General features: G+C 42.2%; 2 protein-coding genes across 3 annotated transcripts; one reads left to right on the forward strand and one right to left on the reverse strand.

Annotated features, from left to right (window-relative positions):
* The first annotated feature begins 754 nt into the window (after positions 1–754).
* c5ar (C5a receptor) lies at positions 755–4,328 on the forward strand. The gene is given in 2 exon segments (NM_001124467.2): positions 755–803; positions 2,714–4,328. A coding segment is annotated over 1 exon segment (1,053 nt). The 5' UTR covers positions 755–803; positions 2,714–2,725; the 3' UTR covers positions 3,779–4,328.
* A 14-nt stretch (positions 4,329–4,342) lies between these two features.
* Positions 4,343–24,238, reverse strand: LOC110507847 (dapper homolog 3). Of its 2 annotated transcripts, none has more exons than XM_021588209.2 (4): positions 23,588–24,238; positions 19,110–19,242; positions 7,778–7,891; positions 4,343–7,601 (listed from the first exon to the last, which is right to left on the reverse strand). In XM_021588209.2, exons 1-4 carry the CDS (start codon positions 23,816–23,818, stop codon positions 6,133–6,135), a joined length of 1,947 nt encoding a protein of 648 aa, XP_021443884.2. In that variant the 5' UTR covers positions 23,819–24,238; the 3' UTR covers positions 4,343–6,132. The 2 variants fall into 2 exon arrangements, with proteins under 2 accessions (XP_021443884.2, XP_036821157.1); XM_036965262.1 differs by lacking the exon at positions 23,588–24,238 and adding an exon at positions 20,817–23,554.
* Between the last annotated feature and the right edge of the window lie 2,358 nt (positions 24,239–26,596).

A 26,596-nucleotide genomic window follows, 5' to 3' on the forward strand; every position in this document is an offset into this window, starting at 1 on the left:
CACCATCCCTACGCTGAAGCATAGTAGTGGCAGCATCATGCTGTGGGGGTGTTTTTCAGCAGCAGGGACTGTGAGACTAGTCAGGATCAAGGCAAAGATGGATGCAGAAAGTTCAGAGAGATTCTGGATGAAAACCCATTCCAGACCTCAGACTGGGATGAAGGTTCACCTTCCAACACGACAACGACCCTAAGCACACAGCCAAGAAAACACAGGAGTGGCTTCGGGACAAGTCTCTGACTGTCCTTGAGTGGCCGAGCCAGAGCCTGGACTTGAACCCGATCGAAGAGACCTGAAAATAGTTGTACAGCAACGCTCCCCATCCAACCTAACAGAGATTGAGAGGATCTGCAGAGAAAAACGGGAGAAACTCGCCAAATACAGGTGTGCCAAGCTTGTAGCATTATACCCTAAATGACTCGAGGCTGCACTTGCTGTCCAAGGTGCTTCAACAAAGTACTGGGTAAAGGGTTTGAATACTTATGTGATATATACATATTTTGTATATATACATTTGTATATATACATTTAAAAAAATTAATCAATTTTAGAATAAGGCTGTAAGCTAACAAAATGTGGACAAAGGTCAAGGGGTCTGAATACTTTCCAAAGGCACTGTATCTGCCTGTCTATATTTGGTAATGTTTTGACATTTTGACAATTCCTGATCATAAGGAGGTTAGGTCATAATTGTCAAGGGGTCTGTGGACAGAAATTGTGCAAAAGAAGAACAGTTCCTGGTTTTAAAGGGTGTGTACAGTCATCAACAAGTGGACGTCCGAGCCATACGCCTGAAATCTAAGGTAAAGGACAACCTTTACTGTCACCTTAACTTTAGTGTTTGGTGATTAGTTATCTGATTCTAATTATTTCATTTTAGAGGTATTGTTCACTTGAATGATGACTTTTAAAAGTCATATTGTTTAGTAAAATTCTGTCTGGATTTGTGTCACTTCATAACTAAGCCAGCATGAATGACATGATAATAGTCCTATGGTTATTTATTTTGGTCTGGATATGGACACTTATGGATTAAATCTTTCAAATAAAACAATAGCAGATAGCAATTCATCAAAATAGTATGTAATTATAAACATATAATGCTTAAATATGTATACAATTCTCAATTCCCGGGATTCTTGAAAGGTGGGACAATCCTTGTCATGCAGTGAAACTTTATTTTATAGTAAAATTATTATTTTTTTTTTTGCATAATTTGAGCTTAAAAATTACATTTAGTGGAATTTTATAAGGGGAAAGATTTGCTTTTGGAAATGTCAAAATATTTTCAATATTGTTCATTTCCATGTGGGCTCTATGCCCAGAAATGCCCTTGTCCAGAGCAAAGGATCCCAATTTCAAACTCTCATAAAAACGAGCAATAATTAATATGAACTGAAAAGGAATGTTATGCAATTTCTTGCTCCTGGTTACCACGCTGCTTGGTCCGGTTGTGGTGGGTGGTTCTGTAACGAATCTCTTCGTCGTCTGAGGAGTAGGAAATATCGGACCAATATGCAGCGTGGTAAGTGTTCGTCATATTTATTACACTGAACACAGGAAACAAAAGAACAAGCGAATGAAGTAAAAACAAAACAGTAGCGAATGGTGAAAAACACTGAAATGGAAAATAACCACCCACAAACAAGTGGGAAAACAGGCTACCTAAGTATGGTTCTCAATCAGAGACAACGATTGACAGCTGCCTCTGATTGGGAACCATACCAGGCCAAACACATAGAAATATAAACACAAGAACAAAACATAGAATGCCCACCCCAACTCACGCCCTGACCAACCTAAAATAGAAACATACAAAAGAAACTAAGGTCAGGAAGTGACAGGTTCCTAAAACACGTGTCTGGAGATTTGGGGCTCTATTCATTATATGACACGGAAGTTCAGTACTAAAACGTGATTGAAATGTAAAGACAATGTTCTCGCTTTAGCGGAGACTGCGTTTGGTTTAAAAATAAATGACCTTAAAATGTTGTTATGCTATAACGATACAGATGGAATAGAGCCCTTGGTCACCTGTAAAGCCCTTGGTGGTCTGTAAAGTTTTCTAATTTTGATAGAATTAAACAAATAATATTAAATAAATATAGATTAAGTATATATTAAGATAGGATATTCATTTTGGTTCAAATATGTTTATTTTAATTAGGTTTTGAAGTCATAAAGCAACTGAGGGAAAACAAACCACTTGAATGAAGAATAATCTTTTTTTTGTCAACTCTGTCAAACATAAACTCGTCTAACGTTACCTCCGTCAGAGTGCTGAAAGATCTGATTGGATGTTTTTATTGGGGATTTACAAATGAAGGATTTTCTATATGTGACAAATAATGTTATAGAACTTTTGTTTTTAGAGGCAAAAATATGTCTGTTTTAAATGTTTTTGTCAACTCTGTTAGTAGCTTGTCAACAAAATTAAACAAAAAGAAGTTTGGAGATTTGTGTTACATATTTGAATAATCTAATTTTATCATGAAACTATCAAGGCCTTTAAACACTTTTTGGATAATACATGTAAAAATGAAATGCCCTTTAAGGTGTCTGACAGAGTTTATATATATCCTATGAAAATATCTATTTCAAATGTTGTTAATATTAGGAAAAGTATTTGTGAAAAAAGTAGAGATTGTCCCTTCTATCAAGAATTATATTATAGTAGCTTTCAAATGACTGTCTTTTCCTTTCCCCTCAACAGTCACCTCCAATCATGGATGATATGTGCTCGATTCTCACTGAAGAGGAGTTGAGTCTCTACAACATCACTGATTGTGAATTCGTCAAGCCTGGGGGCCTTGGTCCTGTGCTCGGGCCCCGTCACCTGTCCGCCCTGGTGTTCTATGGCTTGGTCTTCCTGCTGGGTGTCCCGGGCAACGCTCTGGTGGTGTGGGTGACGGGCTTCCGCATGCCGCGCTCCGTCACCTCTCTGTGGTTCCTCAACCTGGCCCTGGCTGACCTGCTGTGCTGCCTGTCCCTGCCCCTCCTCATGGTGCCCTTGGCCATGGACCAGCACTGGCCCTTTGGCCCCGTGGCCTGTAAGCTGCTCAAGGGCCTCCTCTACCTGATTATGTTCTGTAGCGTGCTGCTGCTGGTACTCATCAGCCTGGACCGCTTTCTGCTGGTCAGCTGGCCCGTGTGGTGCCAGAACTGGAGGAGGCCTCGCAAGGCTGGATGGGTATGTGTTGGGGTGTGGCTCCTGGCCCTGCTGGGCAGCATCCCCCAGTTTGTCTATGTGAAGGAGGTCCAGTTAAGCACCAGTAAGTCAGAGTGCCTGGGATTGTACACTGTAGCCAGCGCCTGGGCTAACACTACAGCACGCTTCCTGGTGGGTTTCGTGCTGCCATTCATCACCATTGTGACTTGTCATTGGGTTGTGTACAGCAGGGCCAGGCGGGGGTCTGGGGTGGGGCCTGGGAGGGTGAGTGAGGCGCGCTCCAGACGCACCTTGAGGGTCATTGTTGCCGTGTCGCTGAGCTTCTTCCTGTGCTGGTTTCCACTGCACATACTGGACTTCCTGGTTCTATCAACCCCCCGGCACTCATTGCACAGCGCCAACGTACAGCTGGTTCACACTCTGGCCCTCTGTCTGGCCTACTGTAACAGCTGCCTCAACCCTCTGCTCTATGTGTGTCTGGGACGAGGCTTTAAGCAGAATATCAATCGCTCCCTGCGCAATATGTTCAACTTTGCCACAGAGGAGTCGGTAACCAGACAGAGCATGTTCAAGAGCACATCAGAAAGAACCCAGGAGATGAATATGTGAAGTTCTATGTGTGTGCATGTGTGTTTTTGCGTGTCGGAGGTGGAACTGCGTTAGAGCTGTCAAATCCACAAGCGGCTCCTGGCATTGTAACTAAAGTGGACATTGCAAATTTGCTGCATGGAGTCGCATTAAGAGAAATCCCATGCAGCCTTGTTTACAAGTTTTAACACTGGAATGTGAGATGCAATCTACACCTTGGTTAGGCTGATAGAAATCCTCATGAATTATTTTAATGATTTTCAACTTAAGCGTAATAACTTTATATATATCCTAACGCAAGGGGGACAGGTGTGGCTTCGTGACAAGGACCAAGAGCAGCTGCTCACCGAATTGACAGCTCCAACGCATTTACACCTCCATAACATCAGCTATGTTTAGATTTGACTTCATTTTCATAGAAATGTCATTTTGACAAATATGTCATGTTTTTGCCTTCAGATAATAACAAGAACTGTTAATGAGCACACCAGAACATGAATTGTGTTAAACATTTAAATTAAGAAAATAAATTCATGTATTCCTGTTGAAATAAAATGTTTTATGAAACAAATTTGCTATTTAAAATGCTTTCATCCCATCATCCCTCATCCATGTCGTCTTCCTCTGGCACAACTGTGATAAACTCTCTCTTTCAGATATCATCTGTGGTAATCAGCAGTGCAACTTTCTCAATAAATCACCCCTGCATTTCTTAGACTTCACTATAGTGCCACTTGGAAATTGTTAATCATTCACAATCTCTGTGCTCTGTGCTTGCCTAAAGATGAGGGCGTTCAGAAACTCTAATACAGGAACTTTAATACAGTGTTGTGCAACATACAGTGTTGTGCAACATACAGTGTTGTGCAACAGAACAGGAAGCCCTGTCTTCTCTGCAATATGTCTCTGCCAGCAATCACACTTGTGCAATTACAGGCTTTATTCAATCAGATCCGATTTAGCTGACATCCCCATAGCGTTTGTTTTGGAGTGTCGGAGGTGGAACTGTGTCAGAGCGGTTAAATCGACAAGCGACTCCTGGTATTATACCTAAATTGGACATTTACCATATGTGGTAATCAACATCCTCAATAAATCACCCCTGCATTCCCTAGAAATACAGTTCACTGGTGCCATTTTGAAATGGTTGTTAACACTTTATTTGGATAGTCCATATGTAGATGCTCTATAGACTATCAGTAACATTTCAACTAACTACTAACCCTAATCCTAACCTTTAACGTAACCCTTACCCTAACCTTATCCTAACCTTATCCTAACCTTATCCTAACCCTTATTCTAAACCTAATTCTAACCGTAAGTTTAGCAGGCAGTTTGTTGACAGTATGACCATCTGTAGAGCATCTACAGATGGAAAATCCAGACTATCCAAATAATGTGTGACCAAGTTGTTTATCATTCACAAGCTCTGTGCTCTGTGCCCTGTGCTTGCCTAAAGATGAGGGGGTTCGCATTTGGGACATAAAAACTAATAGAAATAAAAAGCTTAAGGCCTGGGTTAGGGTTAGTATACCATGCTCTCAATCATGTACAAAATCTTGGTACATGAAAATATGCAGCAGATGTTCTGAGCAAAGTTTAAAGCAGTTTTACTGATACACCACAGGGGGGTGATGTACACTTTCTGTTATACAACTAGCACACTGAAAGCAGTTTAGGCTGCCAGAGAGAGGCTTTGTCTAACAGGCAGCTCAATCCTGATATTTTTGTCACTAATTGGTCTTTGATCAATCAGATCAGCTCTGAATAAGATCTAATGTGAAAATAACTGTATTTATGTGTGAGAAATATCCAGCAGGCAATCTGGTGTCCACTATTCTAGGTTGAATACTAGAAAGTGGAAAATGAATCACATGGCCTAAAAGACCACAACATCTTTATTTACAAACTACATTCATACAAACAAGGCCACAGGTAGGTATTTACAGAAATGAGTGTATTGACCCCTCACTATAGTCACGAACAGGGCCAGTGCTATAGACATGGGCTTCAGGTCCAGGTGGTGGTGGTGCAGCTGAGAGAGGAGAGGTAGCGGTTCACTTTCAGGTGTCCATATGTGACATGGCAGTGTTACCATCAGAGGATGACTTTCATAAACAAATGAATGGTTAATGCAGAGTTAATGCACAGTCTGATGGTGAAATGTGGTTTAGCTAGATGATATCATGATACTGATCTTAGGCCAGTTACAGACATCTGAGTTTTTCCTGACGGTAAAATAGCTTTTGATTTTATGACAATGCTGCACGGACCAGCAGAGGTAGACGTTAGGGTGTGAACTGTAGGTGATGTAGGTTGAACCATCAGACTGTGCAGGATATGGGCAGTAGAAACAATCAGTGACTGACATATTTTCAGACTGTTGTCATGACTTTGAGAGAGCCGGCGCGGAATCGCAGAATCTTCTTCTTCAGGGCATGAGAGGCTTTGATTTTAACAAAGGCCTTGGGCTGCGTGGAGTCCTTTGAGGAGGCCTGAGGTGAGGAAGAAGAGGGGGCCAGACGAGGGGGCAGCTGCTGGGGCCACACCAGCCCCCCCTCATCGGAGTCACTAGAGAGGGAGCTGGAAGCAGGGGAGTACACCTCACTCCTGCTGAACTCTGACTCCCCAGGGGCAGCCTGCACACGGCCCTCCTCTCCCCGACACAGAGGTGCTCTCTCCGGGTACTCTGAGAGGCGAGGCTGGGCATGGACCTGAGAGTGGTGGTTGGGGTTTGCATGAGAGCAGGCCTGGGTGTAGCGGACCCTACGAGGTGGGCATCTGTGGGCCTGCTCACCTTGGGTCTCCCCTTCTTCCTGGCTGAGCTCCAGGGTGGAGCACCAGCGTTGCCCCCCAGCGGTGTTGTTGTGCTGGGGGCCTGTGTGTGGACCCTGGCACCTCTGGTGCTGGGGGCGCTCGGCTGTGCTGTACCTGTGCTTAGGGAAAGCCCTCTGCCCCATCAAACTGTTCTCAGACTGGGAGCGGCAGGTCCTGTCGTCAGGCTTCTTGGAGCTCTGTCCCTCCTCATGACTCTTCTTCCCCGTGGCCCTGGCCTTTGAGCTGCTTTGGTCTGGGGACACAAAGATTTGGCTGGGCTTGGAAGGCTCTGGAGGATAATGTGAGGGGGAGTATTCTGGAGGATAGTGTGAGGATAGTACAGGGGCGTGGCATGCCTGCCCAGGAATGTACTGCGCTCTGACAAGGTGTTTATGTGAAGCTGGGGAGTGGGACAGTGGGTAGTGCTGGGGGGAATCAGACTCACTACTTAAACAAGGGTCCATTGCTCCACAAGGGGGGTCCAGGGAGGGTGGATGCCCCCCGGCCAGGGAGTGAGGTCTGGAGTGAGGGTAGGGTAAAGACAGATAACAGTCCTCCTCCATGGATGGGGCCTCTCCCCCCCACGCCTCCCTGTCTAGAGGGTCACACCCCCAGGCCTGGCACTCACGGTCAGGGTAGAGGTCCTGTGGGTCAGGGATGCAGTGCTCAGGGGTGTGAAGAGGGGGTTTCCTTTGCAGGCTGCTCTGCCTGTTAATGCTGGATGAGGAGGAGATGGAGGGGTCAGGCCCCAGGCTGGTACGAGGCATGCAGGGCCGGGGTGAGAACGCGTAGCGATGGATGAGACCCAGGATGTAGCCTTCTACCCTCAGAGCCTGCTGGAAATCCTCCTCAGTGGCCTGGTCCTCCCAACCCTGGGCAGAGTGTGGGTCCCACTGCCAGGGCTCCTCAGCCGTCACCTCCTCAGCGATGCCCTCCAGGGGTGGATAGGGGGCAGAGATGGAGTGGGGCACAGTGGCACGAGGGGCTGGCTCCATCAGACTCTCACTTGTCAGTTGGAGGGCATCTTCTGTAGATGGAGAGCACAGAGAGAAGTTGTGTGTTTTACTACTGATACCAGTACCTAATGCAACTATAATAACAACGTAATATAGTAAAGACAGCCCATGTTATTGTTGCTATGATACCATGAACCCTATTGGGGTTGAAAGAGAGCTGTTGATAGTGAGAGTGAGCTGAACTCACTCAGAGACTTGGGCCTCTCAGTGCTGCTGTAGCCCCAGCCAGAGGGGGGCTCTGGGAACTCAGAGGGACAGGAATGCCCCTTTGGAGACTGGCCCTCACTCGACTCATAGAACCCTGGGAAACACAGATGACGTCACTCATTAGACCTCGGCTCTTTCAGGCTCTCAAACCATATGTTGACAAACTAATTTCTGACGTCTCAGCTCTTTCACAAATCACAGAACCAATAACAGCAGAAAGTAGGGCATACAAACAACATTTGTTCAAACTAATGAAATGTTAAAGTCATTATACATGTACTTCAAAGAAATATAGGGCCACAATTAATGTAAAAAGAGTATACAGAAAATATAGAGAACATGAGTCAAACACACAAAAAAATTGTGTTACTACATTAAGAAAAATATAAGTACCCCATGCCCCTCTGAAGTGGTTCAGGGGTTAAAGTTCTGAGGTCAGACATTGACAGGTGGTAGCATAAGAAGTTGAAAAATAAAAGGAGAGCTGCACACTCTAGGAGCTCGGAGGTAATAATTGAATAACCTAATAACCAACGTTTCGACAGACAAGCTGTCTTCATCAGGGTATTATCATGACACAAGACAAGACCCAGATGCAGACACAGGAGGCAGATGGTTGGAGTCTTACAATATGTGTTAATCCAATAGGGCAAGGCAAGAGAATGGTTGTGGACAGGAAAAAGGGTCAAAACCAGTTCAGAGTCCAAAAGGGCAGGCAGAATCAAGGTCAGGGCGGGCAGGATGATCAGGCAGGCAGGAAAGTAGTCCAGAGTCAGGCAGGGGCAACACCGGGAAGAGTATCAAAAAGAGAATAGCAAAAGGAGTACGGGAAAACACGCTGGTTGACTTGACTAACATACAAGACGAACTGGCACAGAGAGACAGGAAACACAGGGATAAATACACTGGGGAAAATAAGTGACACCTGGAGGGGGCGGAGACAATCACAGGAACAGGTGAAACAGATCAGGGCGTGACAGGTATAATGACAAACACTGCGGGTCACCAAATTATTTTTCAATCTTCAACATAGAAATGCTACCAACATTTTTCTATTGATACATGTTACAAATGATGGAGTCACGCATGATTCACTGAATGGTATTTTGAAAGAGGAAGTAAAGTACTTTAAGAATATGTTTTCGTTTCAGTCTCCTCCATCTCCACGAACCGAATTGTATGGATTTTTTTTCTATTAATAATGTAAAATTAACATCTGTACAGAAAGACTCATGTGAAGGCTAAATTACAGAGGAGGAACTTCTTGATTCAATTAAAGCCTTTAAGGCTGTGAAAACTCCAAGGCTGGATGGCATACCAGTGGAAGTATATCAATTTCTTTTTTTTATATACTCAGAGGACCATTATTAGCATTTTTTAACCACTCCTATATAAACAGTAGATTCTCGGACACACAACAAGAAGGTCTGATTTTATTATTACTGAAACAGGATCCAAGTGGTATAGTGGGGAAAAAATGTATTTAGTCAGCCACCAATTGTGCAAGTTCTCCCACTTAAAAAGATGAGAGAGGCCTGTAATTTTCATCATAGGTACACTTCAACTATGACAGACAAAATGAGAAAGAAAAATCCAGAAAATCACATTGTAGGATTTTTAATGAATTTATTTGCAAATTATGGTGGAAAATAAGTATTTGGTCACCTACAAACAAGCAAGATTTCTGGCTCTCACAGACCTGTAACTTCTTCTTTAAGAGGCTCCTCTGTCCTCGTTACCTGCATTATTGGCACCTGTTTGAACTTGTTATCAGTATAAAAGACACCTGTCCAGAACCTCAAACAGTCACACTCCAAACTCCACTATGGCCAAGACCAAAGAGCTGTCAAAGGACACCAGAAACAAAATTGTAGACCTGCACCAGGCTGGGAAGACTGAATCTGCAATAGGAAAGCAGCTTGGTTTGAAGAAATCAACTGTGGGAGCAATTATTAGGAAATGGAAGACATACAAGACCACTGATAATCTCCCTCGATCTGGGGCTCCATGCAAGATCTCACCCCGTGGGGTCAAAATGATCACAAGACCGGTGAGCAAAAATCCCAGAACCACACGGGGGGACCTAGTGAATGACCTGCAGAGAGCTGGGACCAAAGTAACAAAGCCTACCATCAGTAACACACTACGCCGCCAGGGACTCAAATCCTGCAGTGTCCCCCTGCTTAAGCCAGTACATGTCCAGGCCCGTCTGAAGAAGAAGATTGGGAGAATGTCATATGGTCAGATGAAACCAAAATATAACTTTTTGGTAAAAACTCAACTCGTCGTGTTTGGAGGACAAAGAATGCTGAGTTGCATCCAAAGAACACCATACCTACTGTGAAACATGGGGGTGGAAACATCATGCTTTGGGGCTGTTTTTCTGCAAAAGGACCAGGACGACTGATAAAGGAAAGAATGAATGGGGCCATGTATCGTGAGATTTTGAGTGATTGCCCTTCCATCAGCAAGGGCATTGAAGATGAAACGTGGCTGGGTCTTTCAGCATGACAATGATCCCAAACACACCGCCCGGGCAACGAAGGAGTGGCTTCGTAAGAAGCATTTCAAGGTCCTGGAGTGGTCTAGCCAGTCTCCAGATCTCAACCCCATAGAAAATCTTTGGAGGGAGTTGAAAGTCCGTGTTGCCCAGCAACAGTCCCAAAACATCACTGCTCTAGAGGAGATCTGCATGGAGGAATGGGCCAAAATACCAGCAACAGTGTATGATAACCTTGTGATGACTTACAGAAAACGTTTGACCTCTGTCATTGCCAACAAAGGGTATATAAAGTATTGAGATAAACTTTTGTTATTGAGCAAATACTTATTTTCCACCATAATATGCAAATAAATTCATTAAAAATCCTACAATGTGATTTTCCGGATTTTCTTTCTCATTTTGTCTGTCATAGTTGAAGTGTACCTATGATGAAAATTACAGGCCTCTCTCATCTTTTTAAGTGGGAGAACTTGCACAATTGGTGGCTGACTAAATACTTTTTTTGCCCCACTGTATATAAAGATCCAGTCCATTAAAAAAATTGGAGGCCTCTTACACTTCAGTGTTTTCATAGCTGATTTTGAAAAGGCTTTTGATAAAGTATGACTAGAGTGTATATATAAATGCCTAGAATATTTAAATTTTGGGGAATCTCTTATAAAATGGGTTAAAGATATGTATAGTAACCCAAGGTGTAAAATAGTAAATAATGGCTACATCTTAGAAAGTTTTAAACTGTCAAGAGGAGTAAAATAAGGTTGTCCACTATCGGCATATCGAAATGTTAGCTGTTAAAATTAGATCCAACAATAATATTAAGGGATTAGAAATCCGTGGCTTAAAAACAAAGGTGTCATTGTACGCTGATGATTCATGTTTTCTTTTAAAACCATAATTAGAATCCCTCCACAGCCTCATAGAGGATCTAGATAATTTTGCTAACCTCTCTGGTTTTAAACCAAATTATGGTAAGTGTACTTACTATATTACGTATATCACAAAAAAAATTATATTTTTACATTACCGTGTAGTTTCCCAATAAAAAGGTCTGACGGAGATGTGGACATACTCGGTATACAAATCCTGAAAGAAAGAAAGGATCTCACTCCAATACATTTTTATAGAAAGTTAGAAAAAATAGATTATATATTGCTACCATGGAAAGGAAAATACCTGTCTATTTGATTAACTCTTTAGTCATATCACATATTTGCTTATGGTTTAGCCTACACCTAGTGACCTGCTTCTTAAATTATATGAACAAAAGATATTACATTTTATTTGGAATGGCAAACCAGACAAAAATTAAAAGGGCCTATTTACAGTGCCTTGCGAAAGTATTCGGCTCCATTGAACTTTGCGACCTTTTGCCACATTTCAGGCTTCAAACATAAAGATATAAAACTGTATTTTTTTGTGAAGAATCAACAACAAGTGGGACACAATCACGAAGTGGAACGACATTTATTGGATATTTCAAACTTTTTTAACAAATCAAAAACTGAAAAATTGGGCGTGCAAAATTATTCAGCCCCCTTAAGTTAATACTTTGTAGCGCCACCTTTTGCTGCGATTACAGCTGTAAGTCGCTTGGGGTATGTCTCTATCAGTTTTGCACATCGAGAGACTGAAATGTTTTCCCATTCCTCCTTGCAAAACAGCTCGAGCTCAGTGAGGTTGGATGGAGAGCATTTGTGAACAGCAGTTTTCAGTTCTTTCCACAGATTCTCGATTGGATTCAGGTCTGGACTTTGACTTGGCCATTCTAACACCTGGATATGCTTATTTTTGAACCATTCCATTGTAGATGTTGCTTTATGTTTTGGATCATTGTCTTGTTGGAAGACAAATCTCTGTCCCAGTCTCAGGTCTTTTGCAGACTCCATCAGGTTTTCTTCCAGAATGGTCCTGTATTTGGCTCCATCCATATTCCCATCAATTTTAACCATCTTCCCTGTCCCTGCTGAAGACAAGCAGGCCCAAACCATGATGCTGCCACCACCATGTTTGACAGTGGGGATGGTGTGTTCAGGGTGATGAGCTGTGTTGCTTTTACGCCAAACATAACGTTTTGCATTGTTGCCAAAAAGTTCAATTTTGACCAGAGCACCTTCTTCCACATGTTTGGTGTGTCTCCCAGGTGGCTTGTGGCAAACTTTAAATGACACTTTTTATGGATATCTTTAAGAAATGGCTTTCTTGCCACTCTTCCATAAAGGCCAGATTTGTGCAATATACGACTGATTGTTGTCCTATGGACAGAGTCTCCCACCTCAGCTGTAGATCTCTGCAGTTCATCCAGAGTGATCATGGGCCTCTTGGCTGCATCTCTGATCAGTCTTCTCCTTGTATGAGCTGAAAGTTTAGAGGGACGGTCAGGTCTTGGTAGATTTTCAGTGGTCTGATACTCCTTCCATTTCAATATTATCGCTTGCACAGTGCTCCTTGGGATGTTTAAAGCTTGGGAAATCTTTTTGTATCCAAATCCGGCTTTAAACTTCTTCACAACAGTATCTCGGACCTGCCTGGTGTGTTCCTTGTTCTTCATGATGCTCTCTGCGCTTTTGACGGACCTCTGAGACTATCACAGTGCAGGTGCATTTATACGGAAACTTGATTACACACAGGTGGATTGTATTTATCATCATTAGTCATTTAGGTCAACATTGGATCATTCAGAGATCCTCACTGAACTTCTGGAGAGAGTTTGCTGCACTGAAAGTAAAGGGGCTGAATAATTTTGCACGCCCAATTTTTCAGTTTTTGATTTGTTAAAAAAGTTTGAAATATCCAATAAATGTCGTTCCACTTCATGATTGTGTCCCACTTGTTGTTGATTCTTCACAAAAAAATACAGTTTTATATCTTTATGTTTGAAGCCTGAAATGTGGCAAAAGGTCGCAAAGTTCAAGGGGGCCGAATACTTTCGCAAGGCACTGTATATAACGAATATGAATTCAGAGGGCAGACATGATTAAATATTAAAGCATTAGACCTCTCACTAAAGGCATCAGTCATCCCAAAATTATACTTAAATCTGAAATGGTTCTCTAGTAAACAATTAAGAATGTCTCACCCCATGTTCAAGAATGATCATTTCCCCTTTATTCAGATTACAACTGCTCATTTTCGGTTATTTGAAAATGAAATAATCTCCAAAATATAGTTTTTTTTAAAACAAGCCTTAGAAAGTTGGTTGCAATTTCATTTTAATCCTCCTGAAAAGACAGAACAAATAATACAACGAATATTGTGGTTAAAACCTCTCTAGGGTATGTGGGACGTTAGCGTCCCACCTGGCCAACATCCGGTGAAATTGCAGAGCGCCAAATTCAAAATACAGAAATATACATACATAAGCATTCATAAAATATACAAGTGTTATACATCGGCTTAAATATTAACTTCTTGTTAATCCAGCCGCTGTGTCAGATTTCAAAAAGGCTTTACGGTGAAAGCATACCATGTAATTATCTGAGGACAGCGCCCGTGTAAAAAAGCATACAAACATTTAACAGCCAAGTAGAGGAGTCATTAAAGTCAGAAATAGCAATAAAATGTATAGCTTACTTTTGATGATCTTCATATGGTCTCACTCACAAGACTCACAGTTACACAGTAAATGTTTGATTTGTTCGATAAAGTCCCTCTTTATGTCCCAAAAACTCAGTTTTGTTGGCGTGTTTTGTTCAGTAATCCAATGGCTCCAAGACGGTCACAACAGGCAGACGAATACATACTAAAAGTACCAGTAAAGTTTGTTGAAACATGTCAAACGATGTTTATAATTAATCCTCAGGTTGTTTATTGTCTTTACAATCAATAATATTTCAAACGGACAATCCCGTTTTCAATAGAAAGGAAAAATAACAAACGCCGCACAAATCAGGTCAGCATACATCCTCTGTCCTCTGACCAAATTGGCTTTTTACTCGTCGTTTTTAAATTAAAAGCCTGAAACCATGTCTAAAGACTGTTGACATCTAGTGGAAGCCATAGGAACTGCAATCTGATTCCTAACCCATTGGATTCTCTTTAGGCATTGAGTTGAAAAACAGCCACATGAAAATATGTTTTCTCAGGTTTTCTGCCATATCAGTTCTGTTATACTCACAGACATTATTTTAACAGTTTTGGAAACGTTGGAGTGTTTTCTATCCAAATCTACCAATTATATGCATATCCTAGCTTCTGGGCCTGAGTAACAGGCAGTTTACCTTGGGCACGCTTTTCATCCGGAGGTGAAAATACTGCCCCCTACCCAAGAGACGTTAAACTCAAATATACTAATTGATTAAAAAAAACGTTTTTTTTCCGATAAAATGTTTAAAAAAGGTATAATTTTTGTAAATTATATCATAAATAGGACTGGTGGAGTTATATCACACATGCAGTTAACACAGACATATGGAAACGCTCTACCCAAAATTACAACCAACTAATTGCAGCATTAACATAAAAATGGAAGAGGCAAGTAGAAGGGGGAAAAAGTAAGGAACTTGTCTGTCGGCCCTGTATTAAAGACCATAAATGGTTAAAGAAAATTGTTATAAATACAAACATATACCAATTTCATTTAAGGACCAAAAATTTGATAGCTGTGCCATATAAATTCCTAAATAGTTTTCGATGTGCTGATTCCATGGCACATGGTTTATGAATTGACACGTAAAACAACGCCGGATTCAAAAATACGAATTTCTCAATTTAAATTATTATACAAAATTCTTGCAACCAATAGAATGTTATATATATGGGGGATACAATCCTCCCAGCGCTGCAGATTTTGCTGCGAGGAGGCAGAGTCATTAGATCATTTATTTTGGTACTGTCCATATGTAGCTCGTTTTTGGTCACAGATCCAGGAATGGCTGAAGAATTGCAACATTTACCTAGAACTAATGCTGCAGATAGCAATACTGGGTGATGTGAAAAGTTATAGTCAATCTATCAATAATATAATTATTATTTTAGCAATGTTTAATCTTTAATTTACAATCTGTAGAAGCTATGAGAATAGAAAGGTTCAGTACTTTTGTGAAGCATCACAGCACAGTTTAAAAATATATGGCAAATAGAAATCCAAAATGGATGGTGTTAAGAGATACATGGGAGGGGTTGAATGGAGCTGAAGGGTGGGACTAATAACAACAAGATAACCAATGTAAAACATACGGGGTCTGTAAAATGTATATAGGTTCAGACATTTTGTGAAATAGCACAGTTACAAATACAAATCAAACTGGATGGACAACAGAAATAGAGGAAGGACTAAAAACAAACAAAATATAACTATTGTAAAATAGATTGTTTCTGTAAAATGTGTATAAGTTGTGTAAACTGAAGGTAGAAGCCTAAGTGTTGTTTATTCGTTTACTCCTATTGGGGGAGGGGTGGTAGGGTTTGCAGGGAATAATAAGGGTATATTTTAAAAAAGTGTATGTATATATGTATGAATGTTTATGTATATATAGTATGCATGTTTATGGATATATATATTTACCCAAAACATATATGGGGGATTGGAAATTATTCAGACAATTAAATTGATGGAAGCAACAATCTATATGCAATATTAAAGCTGATCCAACCCTTAAAAAAACATAATAATTTAAAAAATATGTTTTTATTTTTTATAAACACTGGGTTACTACTTTATTTAGTGTCAAAGAACACACAGGTGTCTGAAATCATGGCTGGGTATGGCTTGATATCATTTTTTAATTTACAGATATGAATAGAACACATAAAATCATGAATGGATAGCGTACAATCATAGATACAGTTTGGCTACATATGCCTACAAACATTTACAATGAATAGCAAAATCACAATAATCACAAAAATGGCTTCAGATCAAAGTCAACTTTGAGACCGAAGGGAGCAAAGGTCTTAAAAATCCAGGCAGCCTCTCGTTTTAACAATAAATTGCCAAGGTCACCCCCTCACTTAGGGAGGATGCCGAGTTCCATGCGGATATAACGTAGGAACGAAATAGAGTGGTTTGCTTCCAAAAAGTGGGCTGCTACTGGGTACAGTACGTTGAGTTCTTGCACCTACTGGTGCTACTATGCGCTTCGTTTTACCCACATAATTTTTACCACAAGGACAAGTTATAAGATAAATAACTGCCTTAGTGGAGCATGTGATAACACCTTTGATTGGGATCTGTTTTCCTGTTTGGGGATGTTTGAAGGATCTACATTTGTAAGTGCCATTACATTGAGCACAGCCATTACAGTTGTAGTTTCCATCCGGTAGAGGTGCAAATAGATGTTGTGGAAGGGTATTTTGGGGTGGTAAATCAGAGTTTACCAACTGATCTCTGAGATTTCTGCCCCGCAAGAACACTATCAAGGGAGGGTCCAAAAACACAATACCGATACTGACAACGGATCTTAGAATGTGTCAATGTTTGTGAATGATTCCCTTAATTTGTTCAGAGCACTTTGAATAGTAGTAAGAACGGAAGAATGCTTCTTTTGTGAGACGGTCCTTGAAAGAGATCATATCTCGATTTGTTTTGGATTTTCTCAACGACGGTATTAATCTGACCCTTTTTGTACATCCTTTCATTTAATTTTCTTTGCATCTCAGCCATATTTGATTCGACAGAATTGGCTAAAGGGGAAAACTGTTTTCAAGGGAAACTGGGGACAGCTAAATGCCCTCAACAAACTGTATCTATGATTGTATGCTATCCATTCATGTTTTTAAATGTTGTATTTATATATGTAAATTAACCAATGATATCAAGCCACTGAATGAATGTTGATTGGCTGACAGCCGTGGTATATCAGACCATATACCACAGGTATGACAAATCATTTATTTTTACTGCTCTAATTACGTTGGTAACCAGTGTATAATAGCAATAAGGCACCTCAGGAGTTTGTGATACAGTATATGGCCAATATACCAAATCAATCAATATACCAACCATATCAAATCAAATTGTATTGGTCACATGCACATGGTTAGCAGATGTTAATGCGAATGCAGCAAAAAGCTAGTGCTTCTAATTCCGACAGTGCAGTAATATCTAACAAGTAATCTAACAATTCCCCAACAACCACCTAATACACACAAATCTAAAGGGGTGAATGAGAATATGTACATATAAATACAGTGGGGAGAACAAGTATTTTATACATTGCCAATTTTGCAGGTTTTCCTACTTACAAAGCATGTAGAGGTCTGTAATTTTTATCATAGGTACACTTCAACTGTGAGAGACTGAATCTAACACAAAAATCCAGAAAATCACATTGTATGATTTTAAAGTAATTCATTTGCATTTTATTGCATGACATAAGTGTTTGATCACCTACCAACCAGTAAGAATTCTGGCTCTCACAGACCTGTCAGTTTTTCTTTAAGAATCCCTCCTGTTCTCCACTCATTACCTGTATTAACTACACCTGTTTGAACTCATTAACTGTATAAAAGACCTGTCCACACACTCAAACAGACTCCAACCTCTCCGCAATGGCCAAGACCAGAGAGCTCTGTAAGGACATCAGGGATAAAATGGTAGACCTGCACAAGGCTGGGATGGGCTACAGGACAATCGGCAAGCAGCTTGGTGAGAAGGCAACAACTGTTGGCGCAATTATTAGAAAATGGAAGAAGTTCAAGATCACCCTCGGTCTGGGGCTCCATGCAAGATCTCACCTCGTGGGGCATCAATGATCATGAGGAAGGTGAGGGATCAGCTCTGAACTACACGGCAGGACCTGGTCAATGACCTGAAGAGAGCTGGGACCACAGTCTCAAAGAAAACCATTAGTAACACACTACGCCGTCATGGATTAAAATCCTGCAGTGCATGCAAGGTCCCCCTGCTCAAGCCAGCGCATGTCCAGGCCCGTCTAAAGTTTGCCAATGACCATCTGGATGATCCAGAGGAGGAATGGGAGAAGATCATGTGGTCTGATGAGACAAAATAGAGCTTTTTGGTCTAAACTCCACTCGCCGTGTTTGGAGGAAGAAGAAGGATGAGTACAACCCCAAGAACACCATCCCAACCGTGAAGCATGGAGGTGGAAACATCATTCTTTGGGGATGCTTTTCTGCAAAGGGGACAGGACGATTGCACTGTATTGAGGGGAGGATGGATGGGGCCATGTATCACAAGATCTTGGCCAACAACCTCCTTCCCTCAGTAAGAGCATTGAAGATGGATCGTGGCTGGGTCTTCCAGCATGACAACGACCCGAAACACACAGCCAAGGCAACTAAGGAGTGGCTCCGTAAGAAGCATCTCAAGGTCCTGGAGTGGCCTAGCCAGTCTCCAGACCTGAATCCAATAGAAAATCTTTGGAGGGAGCTGAAAGTCCGTATTGCCCAGCGACAGCCCCGAAACCTGAAGGATCTGGAGAAGGTCTGTATGGAGGAGTGGGCCAAAATCCCTGCTGCAGTGTGTGCAAACCTGGTCAAGAACTACAGGAAACGTATGTTGCAAACAAAGGTTTCTGTACCAAATATTAAGTTCTGCTTTTCGTCAGTGTATCAAATACTTGTTCTCCCCACTGTATATAGATGAGCGGCTAAGGACTGTGCCTAAGAACAGCCCTTAGCTGTGGTATAGTGGCCATATACCACACCTCGTCTGGCCTTATTGCTTAATTGTACCCTGATGAAGACAGCTTGTCTGTCGAAACATTAGTTATTAGGTTATAAAATTATTGCATCTGAGCTCCTAGAGTGTGCGGCTCTCCTGTCCTTTTTCAAGTATTCTACTCTGCTAGCCAGCACCTTGCCTAAACAGGTGTGCATTTCTTTTGCCTCCAGGTTGCATGAGGAGTACCTGAGCTGGGCCGACTGTCCATCGTGTCACCTTGGGTCCCCTCATAGATGACATCATCTGTGTCCACTCTCAGCTCACAAACCTGCTGTTCCAGTGCCAGCATTAGCCCCCAGGGGGAGCTCTGGAGCGCCCTCTGAAACAGACCAACACGCTGGCATGATAACACATACACTAGACATACATATTTATAAGTCAATGTGAATTATGACCAAGTGTAGTAATTTTTCATACATTTACCTGGATGACCAAAACACACTATTAACCTTAAACAAATAACGTATACAGAATGTTTTATTCACACCTTTGGATAGTGGTCATAATATAGGCCTATACACATCCGTGTGCATGGCTGCATGCATGCTACTATAGCCCAATCCCAGTTATGTAAGATACCTGAGGATGCAGCCAGCTGGAACATGAATAATTCACTGTAGTGGGAACTGTGTCGAGATGTTATTTTTGTGGATGCACATGCAGCAGGACACACACATCTCAAACACCAGGGGGTTGTTTAATCAGCCAGGCAATTTCAGGTCATCTGAGTACTCACAGTCAACACACACTATGCATGGCCTCCCCAGCACGCACACGCACACACACTTCAATTAGCCTGTTCTGACTTTTGCTACATTAAATTATGTAATTAACAGATGTCAGCAAAATGATGTGACACTCTACATTACAGAGTCTTGGGGATGGAGAGGCTGTTAGACAACTGACAGGAGACGCTTCACTGTAGAGTGTGTGTGTGTGTGTGTCTGAGTGTGTGTGTCTGAGTGTGTAGTGTGTCTGATTGTGTGTGTGTGTAGTGTGTTTGAGTGTTTCTGAGTGTGTGTGTGTGTGTGTGGTGGTGGGGGGGGGGGGGGGGGGGGGCTTACTTAAAAAAGGATGTAGCTGTACACTGCTGGGATGCAAATTATTCATTGAAAGTTACCAAGGTTTCAGCAGTGTGGCGGGGAGGGGAAATTCTTCCATACAGTATGTGGAGCGTGCAGTGACAGATGAATGAAAAATACAGCCTGTCATTTTGGCATTACAAGGAGCCAACCTTCACATGAGCCAAACCAGCATCATACCAATGAAAGCTAACATAATGAGCTAGAGAGTATAAAAACACTCCACATACTGTAGATCTCAACTTTCCTATTCATATCGACACTGAGTAAAAAAACAACAAGCAGCAGCATATCTGGCCATCAGGATGGCTGTTTTTTTGGTCACTCAGCAGCGCTGGAATAATTGCTGGGATTCTGGGTGCTTTGTCTCAGACAGATTAGAATAGATCAGAAAAAAAGACCGAAGCCAGGCTGTCCGCCTAAGCATTCATTATGCAATAAAACCTATTGGAGAGATGTTTTCTGCCACTAAACTAACATCAAATACAAAACCATTGTATTATGGTGGTTCCTAATAGGAGAGTGGAAGAGATCTCTAGGTTTTTATATCTACCTGAGTCCAAACCAAATAAATAATACGAGGAAGGAAGGAAAGAGAGAGAGGAAAAGAGAGAGGAAAACAGTGTATTGGAAATCAATTTATCCGTGACACACTTTCACAAAATGGATCATTAGGCCTAGGTCCTCTGGCAAGCTATCCTCACACGGATAGAACTAGCAGACACTGTGAAAGGCTGGCTTATTAAAACGTAATGACACAGAACACAAACAAAGCTTTGAGGACACACAAACAAACATACAGTCAACTTACTGCTGACTTCCAGAGTGTGTAGCTCTGGAGGGATCTCAAGCGGGCTCCCTTTCATGTGATACCTTTGATTCTGCCGCATTATTAATTGACGCCTCCTGGCTCCCAGATCTCATACCGCACACTGCCTGTCATCATTACTATTTGACTGCCTCCTGTGCTCTCTCCGTTAGAGAGGGGGATGGGAAGGGGAGCAGCCAGGCAGCTTTGTGGCAGAGAGCCGGGGAGCCATGGAATCAGGAACACAGCCCCACTATAATTAAAGCAATGTTGTGACTGGCACCAAAGGGAGAGGACTGTGGGAGGCCGGAAACTACTGCTATACAATACCACCCTGGCCCCCACTACTCCACCGCTTGACTAAGCCACCGTTCACACACAGACACACATACGCGCACACACACATGCATGCATGCACACACACCATGTTTACATAACAGGCGTGAATGGGGCATGCAGGCTGCACACTCTGGCCTCAGTGGCCTGCCTCCTCAGCAGGGACAACTGGCTCTGAATGGACTCTATCCAGCTTGACTTCCCAATCAGTCAGTCAGTGCTCAGGTGACACAGCTGCTAAGAGCCTCCAGCTCAGGTGGAAGCTAGGCTAATGAAGAAGGGGGATGTTACAAGAACAAAGCCCCAGGCCCAGGCAGCTCTCACCCACCCAGACATCAGTCACTCACCGCTGAGAGGGGTAGTCTCACTAATGATGTTGCCCTCTATGGAAGACACATGGGCACAGGACATCTTACACATGCCAAAATCACCACAAACTGAGGCCAAGCACATACATCAATAGAGACACAGAAGCACACACACACACACACACACACACACACACACACACACACACACACACGCACATGCCCATTCAGTGAATATGAACACACACAAAGGCTAGCTAATGATTGAGATCTTCAAACACACACAGCAGGGTGTCTCAGAGTGTCTTGTGCTTTACCAGCTGCTGTCTGGCATGGCATGGCTGTCAGCAACTTCACACTGGGTCATTATAAACAGGACAGGTGGCCCTGGGGCCAGAGCCCCTGCCAAGGGAACTGTCCCCCCCTCCCAGGAGAGGGCAACATGGGTCAGTTGCTTCTGTGTGAACCTGTCTTAAAGCCTCCACACAACATTGACTCTCTACATGCAATATGAGATTGGGTCCAGTGGTGAACATGGAGAAGTGATGTTTGGGTTGGGTAGATGAGCTGAATAGAGGTGGTTCAATTAGACCTTGATGTCAGATCATTCTCCAACCAATACTCCCCAAGGAATTTTCTGTGTAATTACTTGCATGCTTGGATAGACAATGTAGTTAATATCCATCGATCCAAATGACAGATCCCTCTAAAGGACCGACCAGAATGACTTGATGAAATGCGCACTGCACATTGTGAGAAAATATGCAGCATTTAGGGGTACTCAGTTACTCCACGCACAGTCTAAGAAATAATCTTTACCATCCCATTCGAAGCAAAGACAGTTTGCTCTACGTTGACATCTCATTGGTGATCTGTTCCAGTTGTGTTTTTAAAGTTGCGGCATGATTCCCCTGTCTGCGCACCGAGGCCCTTGGGTTCATTAGTATTCTGCTCCATATGCGCCCATTGTTTGGGCCGCGGCCGAGGAGAGGAACGCGGGGGAGGCTGGAGGAGAGGAAGGTGGCTGATTTAATTGCTTTCACCCTCTTTTATATGAGCTTTCTATTGAAGACAGTGGGACGTGTGCGAGTCGAGGGTGTAGTGTAGTCTGAAGGCTACTAAACCTGCGTGTATTTTAGAGGATAGAAGGAGAAAGTTGGGCATAAGGAGAAAATTGTGACATCCCATTCATTCCAAAGAAAATAATGTATTATTTGAAGAGGTTTTAGTTTTTACAGAAGCCCATTAGCTCTATAATAGGCTAATGCTATGCGTGTGTAGTAGTTGCCGTCATGGATAGCTAGAGATATTTTTATTATTATTTGGGATGACATCGGTTGGATGGCCGGATTCTCTATACGCGTGGTGATAGCCTACTCATTTGAGTGGTGGGACACGGATAACGCCCATTTCTGGCAGCATAATCATAGGCTAGTTCCCATAAGGACGTCGAAAATCTCCACATGCGAAAGAAACGTGCCTCATAACTTTTATGTACATTATATATGATGCTATGCTATTAATATCACATAAAGACATAGGCCTGTCAACATTGATTTAATAGAAATGTAACTGTTCATATAGTCCATCATCTCCCGTTATAGACGAATTTGAAAAAGAAAAGTCAACGAATTAATTGGTATAAACACTTGCTAAGTAAAATACCACATACATGTAGGGCCATGCAGGGAACAATGGGTAATTAAACGGTGGACCGCTCCACCCCCCATTTCGTTGCTCCAAGGCATAAATCTGCGCCCGAAGGATGGGGACGATTAGATCCTTTCAGATGGGGATACCATTAATCAAGTTAAGTAACTTGCAGATAAGTGTCGTCGCTGAACAATAGGCGCACACCACCAATGCATTGTCCACTAACGGCAAAAAAATAAAGTATTATTTTATATAGGCTATGTAATACGCTACATAGCCTATATAAAATACATTTTTTTTAAACCGGTAGTCAACAAAGCATTGGTGGTGGGGGTTAATCGCGGTGGCGACCGACCACCCTGGGCAAATAACCATTCTGCGCACTACAACGATGTTTCCACGAAGTATATTTGCGTACCTATTTGCCACAAAAAAAGCAACAATGTCCAAACTACCTCCATCTCTCTAACTTCTTACCAGCTGACGTCTCAATGTCAAGTTTTCTTGCCCCCAGCTGCTGAAACCCGATAGCTCGTTCCTTATGGAATTTTCGAGCATGGGCTCCCCCAGAGCCAGAGCACCGAGGACCAGGCACTCCTGCCTCTGCTTGCTGAGCTCCAGCTCACCGAGTCCGGCCAGACTGGCCTCCAGGCGCTCCTTATTCCGACTGCGCTCCGCAGTCATTGGGAAATTAAAGGCATGATACATGGTTCCAAAACCTCTTCCAATGGTTTGATAGAAAAACCTGAATTACTTTCAATATTTATTTTACAAAAAGGTTTTAACTCCACTCCGTATTTTACATGTTTTTTAACCCCGGTGTTGCATCCAATTTTGTTCTTCATCGCACATGTGGATATCCATTCTGCTTTCTTTGCATTCGGCTAAAGTGATGGTTGCCTATTTGCAGCAAGGTGACTGTGGCTGTGGGCTAAACCTTTTCTATTTCGCAGCTGCCAGACGTAGAATGGTGTGCTCCGCCCTTCTTCACACCCTATTGGCTCTTATATAACAGTGATGATTAAAACCGGGACGGCATCCACCTCTTGCAATCATGCCTCAACTGTCATGGGATGAAAAATTGCCTTGTCTTGATGGGTTGGCTATAGCCCATTCCCATTCCCATATAGCCCATGTTCTCACTACTTTTAAGCACTACACATCCACCCCAGCCATGCACACTCGAATATTGTGGGTTGAGGCTGGCTGGATATCTGGTTATCCTGTCGATGGCAGGCTTTACTGGGGCATATTGAATTAAATATGACGATAAATAACAAGATCAAGAGATATGGAGAGGCCATTAACCCTTTATTATCAACGGTTTCTTTGGGCATATCCCAGAAAGCAAAATGAAGTAAAACATATATTTCTGAATTATTTTCTAGACGTTGACATCAACGGTGCATTTTAGGTGCTGAATGAAAGATGAAAAGACATCGAAAATACATATTTTCCAGATGTTGAAAATACAAAATGACTTTGACAATACGTTTTTTTTTTTCATTTATTCTATGGCGAAATTTAAATGACACATATTCTCAATAAAGTAAGTGTTATATCACAATATATTTTCACAAGCCATTTAATATTGGAAAGAGGAGCCAACTGAAAATTGTAACAGAATATTTATTTGTTCTCCACCTGTCAGATCCAATTACAAATCTGAACCCATTATAAACATCTATGCTTTGGCTAAATATAACCCAGTCGGGGATTTTTCAAAAGGTTTAAATCTGGCAGCAATGACGTCCAAATTTAAAGAATAAACCAACAGACCACTTCAACTGGAATAACATTCTCAATAATGGTTACCAAATACTTATTTTATTGCTACGACTGTCAGCCTATATGTTGTTGTTTATCTACCTTAGTTGAATGCACTGATTGTAAGTCACTCTGGATAAGAGCATCTACTGATTGACCAAAATGCAAATGTAAAACCAAGCAATTGCAAAGCATGCTGAATATCATTCTAAGGAGCTCAGCCCCCAAACAAGTACCAATTTTGGTCGTTGCAGACCACATCCAAAACTGAAGGAATCATAGACTTCTAGGCTATGTTTCACAAGTTTTAACATCACAGTACAGTACGGTACGGTACAGGACAGTAGCGTTTTATTCAGTAGAGTACAATAGAGTACAGTACAGTATAGTTTACTCTACTTTACTGCCCTGTGTACTGTATTGTAATGCAGGGGTTCCCAAACTTTTTCACTCAGGCTCTCCTTCCAGCATTGGGGAATATCCCATGCACCCCTGCGCACCAGATGTATTTCTATGGGCACAATAATTGTTCATGACACAAACTGTTCCCACCCCTCTTGTTGGCAGAGAGAACATTTTGCAGGCTGAAAGCTTATTTCCTGTAATTGTATGCATTTTGTCATGGGGTGCAGAGAACATTTTGATGTTTTAAAGCTCATTTTCTTGCAATTCTATACATGTGATAGTTGAGTGACTCAAACATTACAACCAATTCTATGGGATTAAAAGCCTAGAAACGTTTCTGACAAGTTATAAATCACTTTCTAAGGTATGCAATGACAAGAGAAAAACTGATGATGCACTACCCAATTTTGAAATTGCACCTTGTGCTTTCTACTATTACAACTTTCAAGAGACATTGAAAGCCGGACTGAGTTCCTTAAAATTATTATTATTATTATTTATTTAATTGGATTAGGACCCCCGTACCCTGCCTGCCGACCCTTCACGCCCCATCACTGTTTGGGAACCACTGGTATAATGTAATGTATTCTGCTGTATTCTACTGAGCTCTGTTGTGCTGTACTGTACTGTCCAAACTTGTGAAACATACGTAGATGCATTTAATTGGTTCAGATTTGGTCCGATCCAGACCAAATTTGAACCAATGATAGACGTGTATGTTTGTGCCAAATCAAGTCCGGTCCGGACCAGATCAAATCTGATAGATGTCTATGTTTGGGCCAAATGTACGCCGGTCCGGACTGGACTTCTGTAAATGTTGAAATCAAGGCCGGTCCAGATCCGACAAAATCTTAACCAAACATCTATTATTAATTCAGATTTGGCCCAGGTCCGACCAAAATTGAAATCTTTAGATGTTGAAATCAAGGCCGGTCCAGACTGCACCAAAAATAAAGACAAAAAAAAGACGTCCTAAACGTTGGTAAATGCTTAGTCAGATCTTTGAAAGCAATTCATCATATCAGAATGGGTCTGAATCTGAAACATCCAACAGACCATCCCACACAGCCTAATGCCTCCTTCTGCCCCCACACAGCCTAACGCCTCCTTCTGCCCCCACACAGCCTAAAGCCTCCTTCTGCCCCCACACAGCCTAATGCCTCCTTCTGCCCCCACACAGCCTAATGCCTCCTTCTGCCCCCACACAGCCTAATGCCTCCTTCTGCCCCCACACAGCCTAATGCCTCCTTCTGCCCCCACACAGCCTAACGCCTCCTTCTGCCCCCACACAGCCTAACGCCTCCTTCTGCCCCC

This window comes from Oncorhynchus mykiss, chromosome 27 (genome assembly GCF_013265735.2).
Source record: "Oncorhynchus mykiss isolate Arlee chromosome 27, USDA_OmykA_1.1, whole genome shotgun sequence".
Taxonomy (NCBI): Eukaryota; Metazoa; Chordata; class Actinopteri; order Salmoniformes; family Salmonidae; genus Oncorhynchus; species Oncorhynchus mykiss.